General features: G+C 38.4%; 1 protein-coding gene across 1 annotated transcript in view; it reads right to left on the bottom strand.

Annotated features, from left to right (window-relative positions):
- Positions 1-7,225: 7,225 nt before the first annotated feature.
- The window catches only part of EPDR1 (ependymin related 1), a 46,937-nt gene continuing 38,651 nt past the window's right edge, over positions 7,226-15,511 (bottom strand). The window contains exons 2-3 of the mRNA XM_036247213.1: positions 8,982-9,190; positions 7,226-7,819 (exon numbers count right to left, since the gene is read on the bottom strand). Coding sequence (XP_036103106.1) covers positions 7,626-7,819; positions 8,982-9,190 — 403 coding nt within the window. The 3' untranslated portion in view covers positions 7,226-7,625. The remainder of the gene's footprint in view (positions 7,820-8,981; positions 9,191-15,511) is intronic.

The following is a 15,511-nucleotide window of genomic DNA, read 5'->3' as shown; positions in this document are numbered from 1 at the left end:
AACCCGTTCTATGAGGCCAGCATAATTCTAATTCCAAAACCAGAAAAAGACACTACGAAGAAAGAAAACTACAGGCCAATAACCCTGATGAACATAGACGCCAAAATCCTGAACAAAATATTAGCAAATCGGATCCAGAAATACATCAAAAAAATTATTCACCGCGACCAAGTGGGATTCATTCCAGGGATGCAAGGCTGGTACAATATTCGCAAATCAATAAACGTGATACACCACATAAACAAAATGAAGAATAAAAACCACATGATCATATCAATAGATGCTGAAAAAGCATTCGACAAAATCCAGCATCCATTTCTGATAAAAATGCTCAGCAATGTAGGAATAGAGGGATCATATCTCAACATAATAAAGGCCATATATGAAAGACCTACAGCCAACATCATACTCAATGGACAGAAACTAAAAACATTTCCATTAAGAACAGGAACAAGACAGGGATGTCCACTTTCGCCACTCTTATTTAACATTGTACTGGAAGTCTTAGCCACAGCAATCAGACATGAAGAAAAAATAAAAGGGATCCAAATTGGAAAGGAGGAAGTGAAACTGTCATTATTTGCAGATGACATGATATTGTACATAGAAAACCCTAAAGACTCCATCAAAAATCTATTAGACTTAATAAATGAATTTGGCAAAGTAGCAGGATACAAAATTAACATCAAGAAATCGACGGCATTCTTGTACATCAATGATGAACTCACAGAAAGAGAAACTGAAAAAACAATCCCATTTACCATCGCTCCAAAAAAATTATGATACCTAGGAATAAACTTAACCAAAGAAGTAAAGGACCTATTTGCAGAAAACTACAGGTCATTGAAAAAAGACATAGAGGAAGATATAAAGAAGTGGAAGCACATACCCTGTTCATGGATTGGAAGAATTAACATCATTAAAATATCCATACTACCCAAAGCAATCTATAGATTCAATGCAATCCCCATCAAAATACCAACGACATATTTCATAGAACTAGAACAAATACTTCAAAAGTTCATATGGAACCAAAAAAGACCCCGAATAGCCACAGCAATCTTGAAAAAGAAGAACAAAGTAGGTGGGATCACAATACCAGATATCAGGTTATACTACAAAGCGACGGTAACCAAAACAGCCTGGTACTGGCACAAGAACAGGCATATAGACCAGTGGAACAGAACTGAAAACCCAGAAATGGACCCAAGGCAATACGCTCAATTAATATTTGACAAAGGTGGCAAGAGAATACAGTGGAGTAAAGACAGCCTCTTTAATAAATGGTGTTGGGAAAATTGGACAGTTACATGCAAAAAAATGAAACTAGACCATCAGTTTACACCATACACAAAAATAAACTCAAAATGGATAAAAGACTTAAATGTGACCCGTGAATCCATAAAAATTCTAGAAGAAAATGTAGGCAACAAAATTTCGGACATCATACGGAGCAGAATTTTCACTGATACATCACCTAAGGCAACAGAAATAAAGGAGAAAATGAACACATGGGACTACATCAAACTAAAAAGCTTCTGCACAGCAAAAGAAACAATCATCAAAATGGAAAGGCAACCCACTGTATGGGAGAACATCATTGCCAATGATGTATCAGATAAGGGGTTAATTTCCAATATATACAGAGTGCTCATACAACTCCACAAAAGGAAGACAAAGAACCCAATTAAAAAATGGGCAGAGGAGCTGAATAGACACCTCTCCAAACAGGACATACAAATGGCCAAGAGACATATGAAGAAATGCTCAACATCACTAATCATCAGAGAGATGCAAATTAAAACAACAATGAGGTATCACCTCACACCTGTCAGAATGGCCGCCTTCAACAAATCATCAAACAACAAGTGTTGGCGAGGGTGTGGAGAAAAGGGGACTCTAATACACTGCTGGTGGGAATGCAGACTGGTGCAGCCACTATGGAAAACAATATGGTGCTACCTCAAAAAATTAAAAATTGAACTTCCATTTGACCCAGTGATCCCACTGCTGGGAATATACCCTAGGAAGCCTGAAACACCAATCAGGAAGAATATATGTACCCCCATGTTCATAGCAGCACTATTTACAATAGCTAAGATCTGGAAACAGCCCAAGTGTCCACCAGTAGACGAATGGATCAAAAAGCTGTGGTACATATACACAATGGAATACTATGCAGCGGTAAGAAAGAAAGATCTCTTATCCTTTGAGACGACATGGAGGGACCTGGAAAGTATTATCCTAAGTGAAAGAAGCCAAGCAGAGAAAGACAAATACCACATGATCTCACTTATATACGGAATATAATGAACATAACAGTCTGAGGAATACAGTAGACCCAGACACATGGAAGTGGGGCACAGACTGACATCCCTCAGAAGAGGGGATGGGGGGTGGGGGGGTGGGAAGAGATAAACCACAGAACTTATATGCATGTATGCATGACCAATGGACATGGACAACTAAGCCGGGGACAGGGTGGAGGGGGGGGGGGTGGGGTGGGGGGTGCCAATGGGGTAAAAAGGTAAAATATCTGTAACAAAAAAATAAATAAATAAATAAAATTAAAAAAAAAAAAAAAAGAAATCGACGGCATTCTTGTACATCAATGATGAACTCACAGAAAGAGAAACTGAAAAAACAATCCCATTTACCATCGCGCCAAAAAAAATACGATACCTAGGAATAAACTTAACCAAAGAAGTAAAGGACCTATTTGCAGAAAACTACAGGTCATTGAAAAGAGAAATAGAGGAAGATATAAAAAAAGTGGAAGCACATACCCTGGTCATGGATTGGAAGAATTAACATCATTAAAATGTCCATACTACCCAAAGCAATCTATAGATTCAATGCAATCCCCATCAAAATACCAATGACATATTTCATAGAACTAGAACAAATACTTCAAAAGTTCATATGGAACCAAAAAAGACCCCGAATAGCCACAGCAATCTTGAAAAAGAAGAACAAAGTAGGTGGGATCACAATACCAGATATCAGGTTATACTACAAAGCGACTGTAACCAAAACAGCCTGGTACTGGCACAAGAACAGGCATATAGACCAGTGGAACAGAACTGAAAACCCAGAAATGGACCCAAGGCAATACGCTCAATTAATATTTGACAAAGGTGGCAAGAGCATACAGTGGAGTAAGGACAGCTTCTTTAATAAATGGTGTTGGGAAAATTGGACAGCTACATGCAAAAAAATTAAACTAGATCATCAACTTACACCATACACAAAAATAAACTCAAAATGGATAAAAGATTTAAATGTGACCCGTGAATCCATAAAAATTCTAGAACAAAATGTAGGCAACAAAATTTCGGACATCATACAGAGCAGAATTTTCACTGATACATCACCTAAGGCAACAGAAATAAAGGAGAAAATGAACACATGGGACTACATCAAACTCAAAAGGCAACCCACTGTATGCGAGAGCATAATTGCGATGATATATTAGATAAGGGGTTAATTTCCAATATACAGAGTGCTCATACAACTCCACAAAAGGAAGACAAAGAACCCAATTAAAAAATGGGCAGAGGGAGTAAATAGACACCTCTCCAAACAGGACATAAAAATGGCTGAGAGACATATGATGGAATGCTCAAAATCACTAATCATCAGAGAGATGCAAATTAAAACAACAATGAGGGATCACCTCACACCTGTCTGAATGGTTGCTATCAACAAATCATCAAACAACAAGTGTTGGCGAGGGTGTGGAGAAAAGGGGACTCTAGTACACTGCAGGTGGGAATGCAGACTGGTGCATCCACTTTGGAAAAAAATATGGTGTTACCTCAAAAAATTAAAAATTGAACTGCCATTTGACCCAGTGATCCTACTTCTAGGAATATACCCTAAGAAGCCTGAAACAACAATCAGAAAGAATATATGTACCCCCATGTTTGTAGCAGCACTATTTACCATAACAAAGATCTGGAAACAGCCCAAATGCCCATCAGTAGACGAATGGATGAAAAAGCTGTGGTACATGTACAGAATGGAATATTGTGCAGCTGTAAGAAAGGAAAATCTCTTTTCTTTTGAGATGACATGGAGGGACCTGGAAAGTATTATCCTAAGCGAAACAAGCCAAGCAGAGAAAGACAAGTTTCATATGATCTCAGTTATTTGTGGAATATAATGAACATAACAGTCTGAAGAATGGGGTAGTCCCAGAGACGTGGAAGTTGGGTTCAGACTGACAATCCCCAGAAGAGGGGATGGTGAGGGAGTGATAAAACACAGAACTTATATGCATGTATGCATGAACAATGGACATAGACAACAAAGCTGGGGACAGTGCCAGGAGGGTTGGTGAGGGGAAATCTTTGGGGAAAAAAGAGAAACATCTGTAACAAAATAAATAAATTAATTAATTACTAAAAAAATATATATAAAAAAGTAAAAGAAACCCAGCAAGAGGTGAATGTTGAGTTTTCAAATGGTATGGAATTCAGCTTGGTAAGAAATTAAGCGTACTTCATGGGACATTTCCTCAGACACCTAAATTTTTTTGCTTTTAAAAACATTTAAATAGTTTTAAAATGTGAACACCATTTTAACCCTCATAATAGAGCAAATGGGAGCAGAAAGGCCAGGCCACTCTGAGTCTACAGAGGTCAGTGGGAAAGAGAATAGGATGGCCCTGTTGCAGAGATGGGCCTGCAGGGTTGAAGGAAGAAGATAACAAACATCCCCATTCTTGCCTGAATCCTGGCAATTTACCTTGGGAGAGGTGGAAGTTGTTCTTTTGTAAAATAAAATCTCAGAGATATCCCCAAAGTGGTATCCATGCCTAGTTCTGGTCCATGGTTAGGAATACCATGGCTGTAGGTAAATGAGACACAGTGTGCTCCTTTTCATTAGAGGGCCAGTCCTTGCCCTATTTAAGAGCCCTCTTCTTTCTAACTATAATGGCCACTAGAGGGTTTTACATAAGACTAATGACTATGGAAACCCTCCTGCCACCAGAGGTGACCCAGCCCTCATTTCTCAGGCTCTGAGGCAGTTGAGAAAGAGAGGTCAGTCTTAGTGCTGAGGTTAGAAAAGGAATCAGGAACCTGATGGAAAGGGCCTTGAAACTGTGCTAAGGAGATTCCACTTCACTTTGAGATGGTGGAGAACCACAGGAGTAAGGTACCTGTCAGGTGTGTATTGAGGTCCCACCAGATGTAAAATCCTGCTAGAAGAATTTTTTATTCATTTCCATGAAATGGCTTAACTACTAAAACTGGCCAACTGAAAAATGAAAGAGCACACAGTTTGTATGTTCCTGAATAAAATAAAAGGAGTTCCTCTATCTGAGTAGGAGTGTGGTTTGGGGTGAGCACAGCAAATATCCAGCTAAGAGGAATGAGCGTTCTGGAGAGCAATGGAGCCATCCTACAGGTGGAGAAATAAGAAGGGGCAAACACTGTCAAAGGCTTTATTAAACTGCCACACCTTAAAGGCCACTGTGAAAGTCCCTCATCTGTGCATTCTTTGGCTGGGTTACAGAGCAGATTCTGTAACTCTAACAACCACCATGGACCCTCGGGGTAACAGGGGTTCAGTATAGGCTTATGACTGGTTGAATGAGCAGAATGTGACTTCTAGAAGAAAAGACCAGGGAAAGGAGACAGGGTATGAAGGTCTTGCAAAGCCAGTGGTGCTGGACCTGAATGGTGGCTGAGGGAATGAATAAGAGGCAGCAGCTCTAAGAACTACTCTGATAGGACTCAGGACTTTGATTGCCTTTGAGACTGAAGGAAAAAAAATGAGTCAAGAACGACTCTAAGACTTCTGACCCAGGAAACTGGACTTTAAGCAGAAGAGCAAGCTTTTGAGAGAGGATAATGAACTTGGTTTAGATCACATGAAGAACTTTATTTATTAGAGAACAGTTTTAACACCCTTATAATAAATATAATTCATATTTATTACAAAAGCACATATATCAAATACTTTGAAATGCAATTAACTTTGTTTATTGAAATAATATAAACAGTGAGTAATACAGATTGTTTCAGCATAATACAGGTGCCACACATTTCTCCTGGTAATAGATAATAGATAAATAGATGGGCAGAAGAAACACAATAATAGAGTAATCACATAATACATTTTATAGATATCAGCAAACCTAACCCTATTAACACACCAGGAAACTGAAAACTAGAGAGGCTTGCATTCTCTACTCTATAGATTTTTAGGGCATTGATCATGTGCCAGGCACTTACTTGGAGCTGAGCATATAAAAATTAGTGGAACACAGTACCCATATTGTAGGAACTCCTAGCCAAGCTAGGGTGTAAGCAGAAAATTAACACAGCTTAAATAAATACTGTGAAAATTGCATGCTTAAGCTGCAAGAAACACCCAGGCTTGGGGGCAATTCTCTGAAGGACTTGTGTGAGCTGACCTACCAAGGATGGACAGAAGTCAGGTATACAAAGAGGTTGTGCCCCAGAAGGCAAAGTTGAGGGAAAGTATAGCACATGTTGTTAATCAAAGGAATTAGATTACAAGGGAATTCTAGTCCTAGATTTTTGAGACAATAGTCTTCTGACCCCCAGTTCAGTGCTATTTTTAGAATACTACCTATCTCTGTAGGTCTCCTGACAATACATGATGATTCAGCAAAATTATCAATACTCTTGCATAGAAAAAAGAAAGCATACATGGCTCGTGCTTACCCAGGGATAGACGTTAAGATTTTCAAACTCTCTTGTTTAAAATGTCTCTTTAGAGGAATAATTTCTTTGTTTTATAGCCTTTCATTTCCTTCTAAATGTTTATATCAATTGATTCATGCCTTAAACTCTTAAGAAAGGAGTTTTAAGGGATCACTTTTTCAGTAGCCTAGGGAGCATGTGATTGGAGCAGGGGGAGCAGTCACCTCCTTGGTGGAGGCAATAAAAGGTTCATTAGCTATAGAGAACTTAAATAATTATAATAGCCCTGGCTGGTTTGGCTCAGCAGTTAGAGCATCAGCACACAGAACAGGGAGTCCTGGGTCTGGTTCCCGCTAAGGGCACATACCTCAGTTGCTGTTTGTCCCTGGCCCCGGATGGGGTTGTGTGGGTGGCAACCAGTCGATGGGTCTCTCTCACATCGATGTTTCTCTCTCTCTCTTCCTCCCTCTCTCCCTCCCGCTCTATCTGAAGATAAATTCAAAAATGTCCTCGGGTGAGGATAAAAAAAAATTAATAATAAAACTGACCAAAATTGTTGTTTTTTATTATCACCAGGTACCAGGAATCTGGTGATTCTCAATAACATCAGTAAATAAAACATTCTTCCCTGCCAAGGCAAACTGCTCCCACTGACTCTCAGCCCTATGTAAGCCACCACACCTTATATATACATGCACACACAGAAAGCACAGCACCCAGATAGGCTACACCAAAACCCCATGTTCATCTTTTTAGTTCATATTACCACATTGTCTCCATCTTGATTAGCTTGAGTAGCCAACATCATATGTGCACAAAACAAAACAAAACAACCCACATCAACGTTTATCTCCAAAGAAGATTTTCATCTCTCAGGTTCAAATCCGTTTTGAGCTAAGGCCGTCAGTGTTGATGCCTGATGCTGTCATTCCTGCATTCACAGGCTTATCACACACAGTCCTGGTTCATCCTCTCTAGCTGGGCCGTCTGGCACGTGCTCGGGGGAATAAACACCGAGGGGTCTTTAATACCCAGCTGTATGTCGAAAAATCGTGTGGACAATATTACACTGTAATTTTTGGTGAAGGTTTCCTGAACCGGATAACAATCCTTGACTGTATAAATGCCAATCCAGGTTTCATCTATAAGAAGGAGGAAAGTTGACTTTTTAATAGAGAAGACAGGAAAAATGCCTCTATATTTATTGTGGTATATTATACATAAAATTTATCATTTTTAAGTACAATACAGTGGCATTAAGTACATTCACATTGTTGTGATGGTTATCACTACCACCCTCTCCAGTACTTTTTCATCTTCCCAATAAAATTCTGTGCTCATTAAATGCTAATTCCTCATCCTTCCTCCCCCTAGCCACTAGCAACTACCATTTTCTTTCTGTCTCCATGAACTTGACTACTTGGCACCCCATATCAATGGAGTTAATTATACAGTATTTGTCCTTTAGTGACTGGCTTATTTCACTTAGTATAATGTCATCAAAGATTATCCATGATGTAGTGTGTGTGTCAGAATTTCCTCATTTTTTAAGGCTGAGTAATATTCCATTTTATATATACAACATTTTCTTTATCCATTCATCTGCTGATAGGCACTTGAGTTGTTTCCTCCTTCTGATGATTGTGAATAATTCTTCTATAAACATGAATATTCAAATATCTGAGTCATTTCTTTCAATTCATTTGGGTATATGATGAGAAGTGGAATTGCTGGGTCATATGGTAATTCTGTGCTTAATTTTGTTGTTGTTGTTGATGTTGCAAACTGCCGTACTATTTCCCATAGCATAAAGGCCTGTGTTTCTGACACAGTCTTGGCCTAGGTATTTTGATAGCAGAACATAGAGGAGTTTCACATCTATGTATAAAAGCAGACACTACAATTAATAGCAGTAAATCTGGTCACTATGACTTTAGGAAGTGATCTGGGGGAAGGAAAAGGAGGCACTCACTTCTGATGTGTGCCTTACACAAACACTTTCCATATCACTGGTCTGGGGAGGTGGGCTGGGAGGATCGTTAAATGTCAGAGTCAAGGCTAAATCCATAACAGCTAATGTGGCAGAAAGGTACAGGTGGGGTTAGAAGGCTGAGGTATTTAAAACATGATGCTTGGATCCTGGTGCTACACAACTAGCAGAGTACATGTGGGGACTTCAATGGGGGTTAAACAATTTGATTACCCTTATTAATTTCCCCAACAACTATGTTCCTTAATGTACTAAACATTTTTTTCCCATGATGCCTCTGAGACATAACCCTCCCATATTTTTTGAATGCTTACACGATCTAGCTGACTTTCTGTCTGACCATTCCTGGACGGTGATCTGCTCCTGGGGCCCCCCTATGGAGTACTGGTCCTCGAAGGTAGAGTTCTGAGGAATGTCAAGAGGGTCCCAGGGGTCTGTCAGGGTAATCTTGGAACACTGCTTGGTGGCTTGTTCAATCTGAAACATCACTCCATCTTTATAGAGCAAAATATATTCAAATAATCTGAAAGACAGAGTAAAAGAGAATATTCAACACTTTAAGTGACAATTATCATGGCTTTTAACAGCACAAAGGCCTTTATTATGCCAAAGGCCTTTGATATAAATTACTCTTAAAATAGAAAATAAATAGTTTTGCTTGTAGGTGATGATTTATTTATTTATAAACACAAGACATATAAATAATCTGAATATAAAATAATTAAAATTCAAAGTTCAAAATTTATTCACTTGACAATTACTTATCAAGCACCACATGCCAGACTCTGTGCTTAAGATACAAACATGAGAAAGACCTGAACCTGGACAAAACTGATATTTGTGACCTATCTTTTAGACACAGGGACACAGGAGGATTTGGCCATTGGCTTGGTTGAGATCTCCTTACAGCATTAAGTCAAGAAATTACATATACTGAATGTAGTCTGCTGAAGATGAACCAGGCATTTCAGACCCATTGTCTTGACTGACAGTCATGAATGAAGGTCTTTGGTGACAAGACACAGCTGCACTGAGAATGGGTGTCCCCCACATACTGGAAGGAGGCTGAGATTAGATAAACAAGGACAAAAGCTGAGAGAACCCCAGAGTGAATGGCTTCCCATGAAGCTTGTCTTCAGGCTTTCTGCCTCATCTCTCATACCCATGGGCACACCCTATTCCCAGGCTATGCTAGAAGTATGCAGACTGTCCCAGGATCACCTTACACACTCTGTTGTCAACCATTGTGTGTCATTCTTTTATTTATTTTTAATCTTTACCTGAGGATATGTTTTATTACTTTTTAGCAAGAGAGAAAGGGGGAGAAAGAGAGAAACATTGATGCGACAGAGAAACATCTATCTGCTGCCTCCCTTATGTGCACCCCTACTGGGGATCTAACCCACAACCTAGGTGTGTGCCCTTACTGGGAATCAAACCTGTCACCTTTTGGGGTATGGGAGGATGTTCCAACCAACTGAGCCACCTGGCCAGGGCCCTGTGTCATTCTTAAAGCTAGGAATCTTGGGTGAAACCCACTGAGTTTTGTTTTTTTTTTTACTTTAAATATTTTTTTTATTTTTCACAATTACAATTGACATACAATATTATATTAGTTTCAGGTACATAACCCAGTGATTAGACATTATATAATTTATTAATTGATCACCCCAATAAATCTAGTACCCATCTGACATCATACATAGTTATTAGAATATTACTGATTATATTTCCTATGCTGTACTTTACATCCCCAAGACTGTTCTGTATCTACTAATGTGTACTTAAGCCCTCCAACTTTTTTACTCATCTCCAAACCCCCCTTCCATATGGCAACCATCAAAATGTTTTCTGTATCTATGAGTCTGTTTCTGTTCTGTTTGTTTGTTTATTTTGTTTTTTAGATTCCACATATAAGTGAGATCATATGCCCACTGAGTTTTTATGCATTACATTATCAATCCAAAACTTAGGCCATGCTGGTAGCTGAGCATAGTGAGGTTGCAGCCCTGACCTCAAAAAGTGAAATTTATATCACATGAGGACAGAAGAGCCTAGAGAAGTGGCTTTTCATGAGCAAATAAAAATAGCTAACACAAATTATTTGTGGTGTGTGAGACTCACTCCACTCCACCGCCCCCATGGAGGACACCTGTTTGCCATCCAAGTCTGAGCTTCAGGAAAAAGTACTATAAATGATCACTGTCTATGTGGTTAAAATAGTATTACTGTTAGGATTATGCTTGTTTCTTATGAGCTAATATAGAAATATATACATGACCTCATTTTATATATTTAGACATATCTATCCTGTTTATTCCAGAAAATATTTGAAATGGCTTACAGGCACAGACCTTTGGAAATGAGAATGTATGTAGATAGAAAAGAAAGTGTTCATTTTATGCCATATTACTCAAAAATGGAATCAGCCTCTTATAATATGGATGCAGGGTTCATAGCAAACTATAAGCAAGCCCTTTGGAGAAATTTGGGGTTAGATTGTCACTGTTTTCTCATTAGGTCCCGGGTACATGAGGGTCAAAGGAATACAAAAATAGCATCAATTTTAGACCATAGTCCATTTGTAAACGTGGGAAATTTTGTGCTTACACAAATCCTGTCCCATGTTCCTTTTAATTACATAGCCCCCACCCCCACCCCAAAAAAACAACTGCACTGTTTGCCCTCAGGGATGGTCTCCAATACTCTTCACCGTCATGTCATTCTCTTGTGCTTTCCCAAGTTTAAGATGTTTAATCTAAAGAGTCATTCCTAGCTTTTGCTGAAACTTTCGCTGTATGCTTCTCATACTAAAATGATTGTCCCCTGGAAGATATGCAGCAATGTTTAGGAGAAGGGGTTCCTTCTTGAGAATAGCCCACAACTCTGAATTCACAAGATCACAGAAGTGAGGGTCTGGCAGCCATGTTTGTGTACATGACTTGGTCACACTCGGCAGAGCTTGCTGAACCAGAGGTGGACATCTTATCTAGACAGGACAATCAGCTTCACTCCGTCAGACATGTGGAATTGTGACAGAAGTTCTGCCAGCCCGTCTTTTCATGTGGCTGGATATGTCATATGTAAACACAAAAGTCGTGGGAGGCTATTTTTCAACAGGTGAACTGAACACGAGCTAAGAATGAATCAGAGAGGAGCATGAACAAGCTGGGATTCCAACAGTGCCTGAAGACCCCTCTGCAAAGTTGTGATAAGTTTCCTCTATTCTAATAAACTTTCCTTTTTCTACTTGGAACTTTTCGTGTGACTCAGAACCAAGACTCATTTCTAACATAGGGTGTCCCAAAAAATGTATACACACTTAACAGTGGATAGTACAATTGATGTTTCTTTCTTTTCAGATTAACCCATTGGAATTTATAATTATTCAAAGTGTATATACATTTTGGGGGGACGTCCAGAAGTTGAGGACTCCACTTTTACATCTAGAGTCCCGGGAAACAGATCCCAGCATAGCTGTTTTGGGAGAAGCACAGCATGGTCTGCTGCAGGACCAAGGGCTACCGATGCCTAGTCAGTTATCTGCCAGGGAAGAGAAGGACACAGCAGGAGAGGATCAGCCAACTTCACTATTTTCCTGAGGCCAGCTCTGCCTATACCAAAAAGTGAAATTTAATTTTAAAATGAGAATTCTAGACTTAAAACAAACATTACAAAATGTTAACATTTGTTAATTCTGGGTGGTCTGAACACAGGTGTTTGTTATGGTATTCTCTGTTCTTTTCTGTTTTCCAAAAGAAAAAATTTTAAATGAATGCATAGTCTGAGATTGAGCTATGGCAACAGTCCCTTATCACTTAATGAGAAACATAATAGAACTGTATAATGTACTGCAAAGTACCATGTGCATATAAGTGCAAGTACTGCTCTGCATGAAGTTTTGGAAAAGAACGTTTTCCTGCTGCTGTAGCTGCTTGTATGGTTATGTAAAAATATGCAGAGTTAAGCTGTCAGGTTCTCCATCGCAAATAGGATACAGGGCCTAGAACCTGACCGAGGTCAAAATAAAGAGGTCAGCCAGGGTCAAAATGACTTATTGGCCTGGGATGCTGTGCAGGTAGTAACTATTGACCTGAAGGAAGAACTGACCAACTTCAACAGAAACTGGATTCTGGGAGGTGAGATCAAGGCCTGGATCTGAAGGAATTTCACGAACCATACAGCTGGGGTGCAGTCAAGCAAGATGAGGTGCTGGAATAGATATGGAAGACAAGGCAAGCAGGCCAGCTCTGCATCACCAACAGCATGCAAACTCCTCCTTGCTGGCCACACACCAAGTAATTACAGTTCCGGGAGGGCCCCACTACTAGGTCTCAGCTCTCTAGGTCTGGCCACCAGTCAGCAGGCCGAGCTCTCCACCACAACCTCAATGCAGAGGAGGTGCCCAGTGTCCCAATTTGCCTCTCACCTCCGGGACAATAAATTGTTACTGTTTTTGACAAAATTCTCAGGCTACATTGACAATTCCTATTGTTTCCTGAAAATCCTTTTCCTTAGAAAACATACTCTACCATCCCTATGTTTCCTAAAACACTAAAAATCTGCAGATCTTTATATTTTGAAAATAGGTCTCTGGTTTTGTAAAACTGATTCATGTTTAATGTAAAAGTGACAACTTTCCATAGAAATGGAAAAAGGAAATAAAAATTGTCCAGAAACTCTAACTGACAGAAATGACTGTTTAAACATACATTCAGTTTTAATTTTTATTATTAATTGTGGTAAAATACACATAACATAAATTACATCCTAACCATTTTTAAGTGTACAGTTCAATAGCACTAAATACATTCACATTGTTGTGTAACCAATCTCCAGAACTCTTTATCTTGCAAAATTTAAACTATACCTACCCATTAAAGAATTCCCCATTCCTCACCTCCCCCCTCAGCTCCTGGTAACCACCATTCTACTTTCTGTCTCTATGAATTTGACTACTCTAGAAACCTCAGATAAGTGGTATTATACAGTCGTTGTTCTGTTGTGACTAGCATATTTCACTTAGCACAATATCCTCAATGTTCATCCATGTTGCATGTGTCAGAATTTCCTTCTTTTATACAACTCAGTAATATTCCTTTAAATGTCTATGTGATAATTTGTTTAACCATTTATGCATGGATGAACACTGAGTTGTTTCCAACTTTTGACTATTGTAAATAATGCAGCTATGAATATGGGTGTGCAAATACATTGAATGCTCTATATGAGTACTGTACACATTTTACAAAAATAAATAAATGTTATTTATTTGTTTTCAACCTGCATTTTAAATTGAACAAGTTGTTCTTGATATCTTTCCAAGTCAAATACAGCTCTATGGAATCATTTTCTTTTTCTAATTTATTATAAAATATTTTAAACATGTAGCAGAGCTGAGGGATTAGTATGATTACACATTTATCACTTAGATTCAACAATTGTTACATTTTGTCAAATTTTGAAATATTTCTTAAAAACAAGGACTTTCTGCCTTGTGACCATGATACCATTATCACACCTAATAAATTTAAATTAATTCCCTAATACTAGTGCATATATGGTCCATATTCAGTTGTCTCCCCAAATATATTTTAAAGCTGGTTTATTAAATCAGAATCCAATCAACATTCAAGCATTATATTTGGTTGTTAATCTCTCTCTCTTTTTTAAAATCTAGAACACTGCTACTATCTTTTTTATTTTTTACTTTTAACATAACACTGATTTTTTGAACATTCTATGTTTGCAGATATTCCACATTCATTTTTTTTTTTGATAGTTTCTTTATGTTGTCATTTAACTAAACTAGACATGAAATCTAAAGCCTTGATTAAATGTTCATTAAAGATTTTTGGAAATAGCCCTGGCCGGTTTGGCTCAGCTGTTAGAGCATTGGCCTGCAGTCCAGAGAGACCAGGATTTGGTTCCCGCTAAGGACATGCATGTACTTCAGTTGCAGTTTGTCACCGGCCCTGGTTAGGTTGTGTGGGTGGCAGCCACTTGATGTGTCCCTTTCACGTCGATGTTTCTCTCTCTTTCTTTCTCTCCCTCCTGCTCTGTCTAAATAAAAAATGGAAAGGTATCCTTGAGTGAGGATAAAAAAATAAATAAACAGTCCTGGTGTGTGTCCATCTCTTTCCTGGTTAAAAAAAAAAAAAAGATTTTTGGAAAGAACATGTCATTGTTAAGACTCTGTACTGCATGCTACATTGCATGGGAACATGTCATTGTTAAGACTCTGTACTGCATGCTACATTGCATGGGAAGAATTAATGCCACCAACTTTGATCACCTTGTTTTTATGTGGTTAGTCCAGATATTTCTGTCATAAAGATATTTCCTTTGACAATTACCAAGTAATTGGTGGGTGACACTTTGTGATGCTGGGAATATTCTGTTACCTTATAACTATCACCTAATGGTTTTAAGCAAAACCATTTTATAAGTTAATTATTTCCCTGGAGAGTCGCATAATAGTACCAATGATATAGCTAATGACATTTATCTATCTATCTATCTATCTATCTATCCATCTATCTAGCAAGTATCACTCTGCACTCTTAGATTTTTATTTATTCAATGCAAGAAAAGAAAATTATTCCTTGTGATGCTCAAATTGCCTTAAGTTTGGTCTGTGGGAGCTCCAAATTCATTCCAACTGGTACTTGTGGTTTTTAATATAATAATAATTAATATAATAATATTTTATTTCAAAATGCAAAATAAAGAGGCATATTCAGGGAAGTCTCACTCCTACACCAATCCCCTCTCAACATCTCCCATGCTTTGTATGGATAATACTTTTCACAGTCTTTCATATTATTTTCCTTCATGTCTTTTG

The sequence above is a fragment of the Molossus molossus genome, unplaced genomic scaffold (genome assembly GCF_014108415.1).
Source record: "Molossus molossus isolate mMolMol1 unplaced genomic scaffold, mMolMol1.p scaffold_m16_p_7, whole genome shotgun sequence".
Taxonomy (NCBI): domain Eukaryota; kingdom Metazoa; phylum Chordata; class Mammalia; order Chiroptera; family Molossidae; genus Molossus; species Molossus molossus.
Note: the sequence above shows the minus strand (reverse complement) of the source record. Positions and strands in the feature narration are given on the sequence as shown.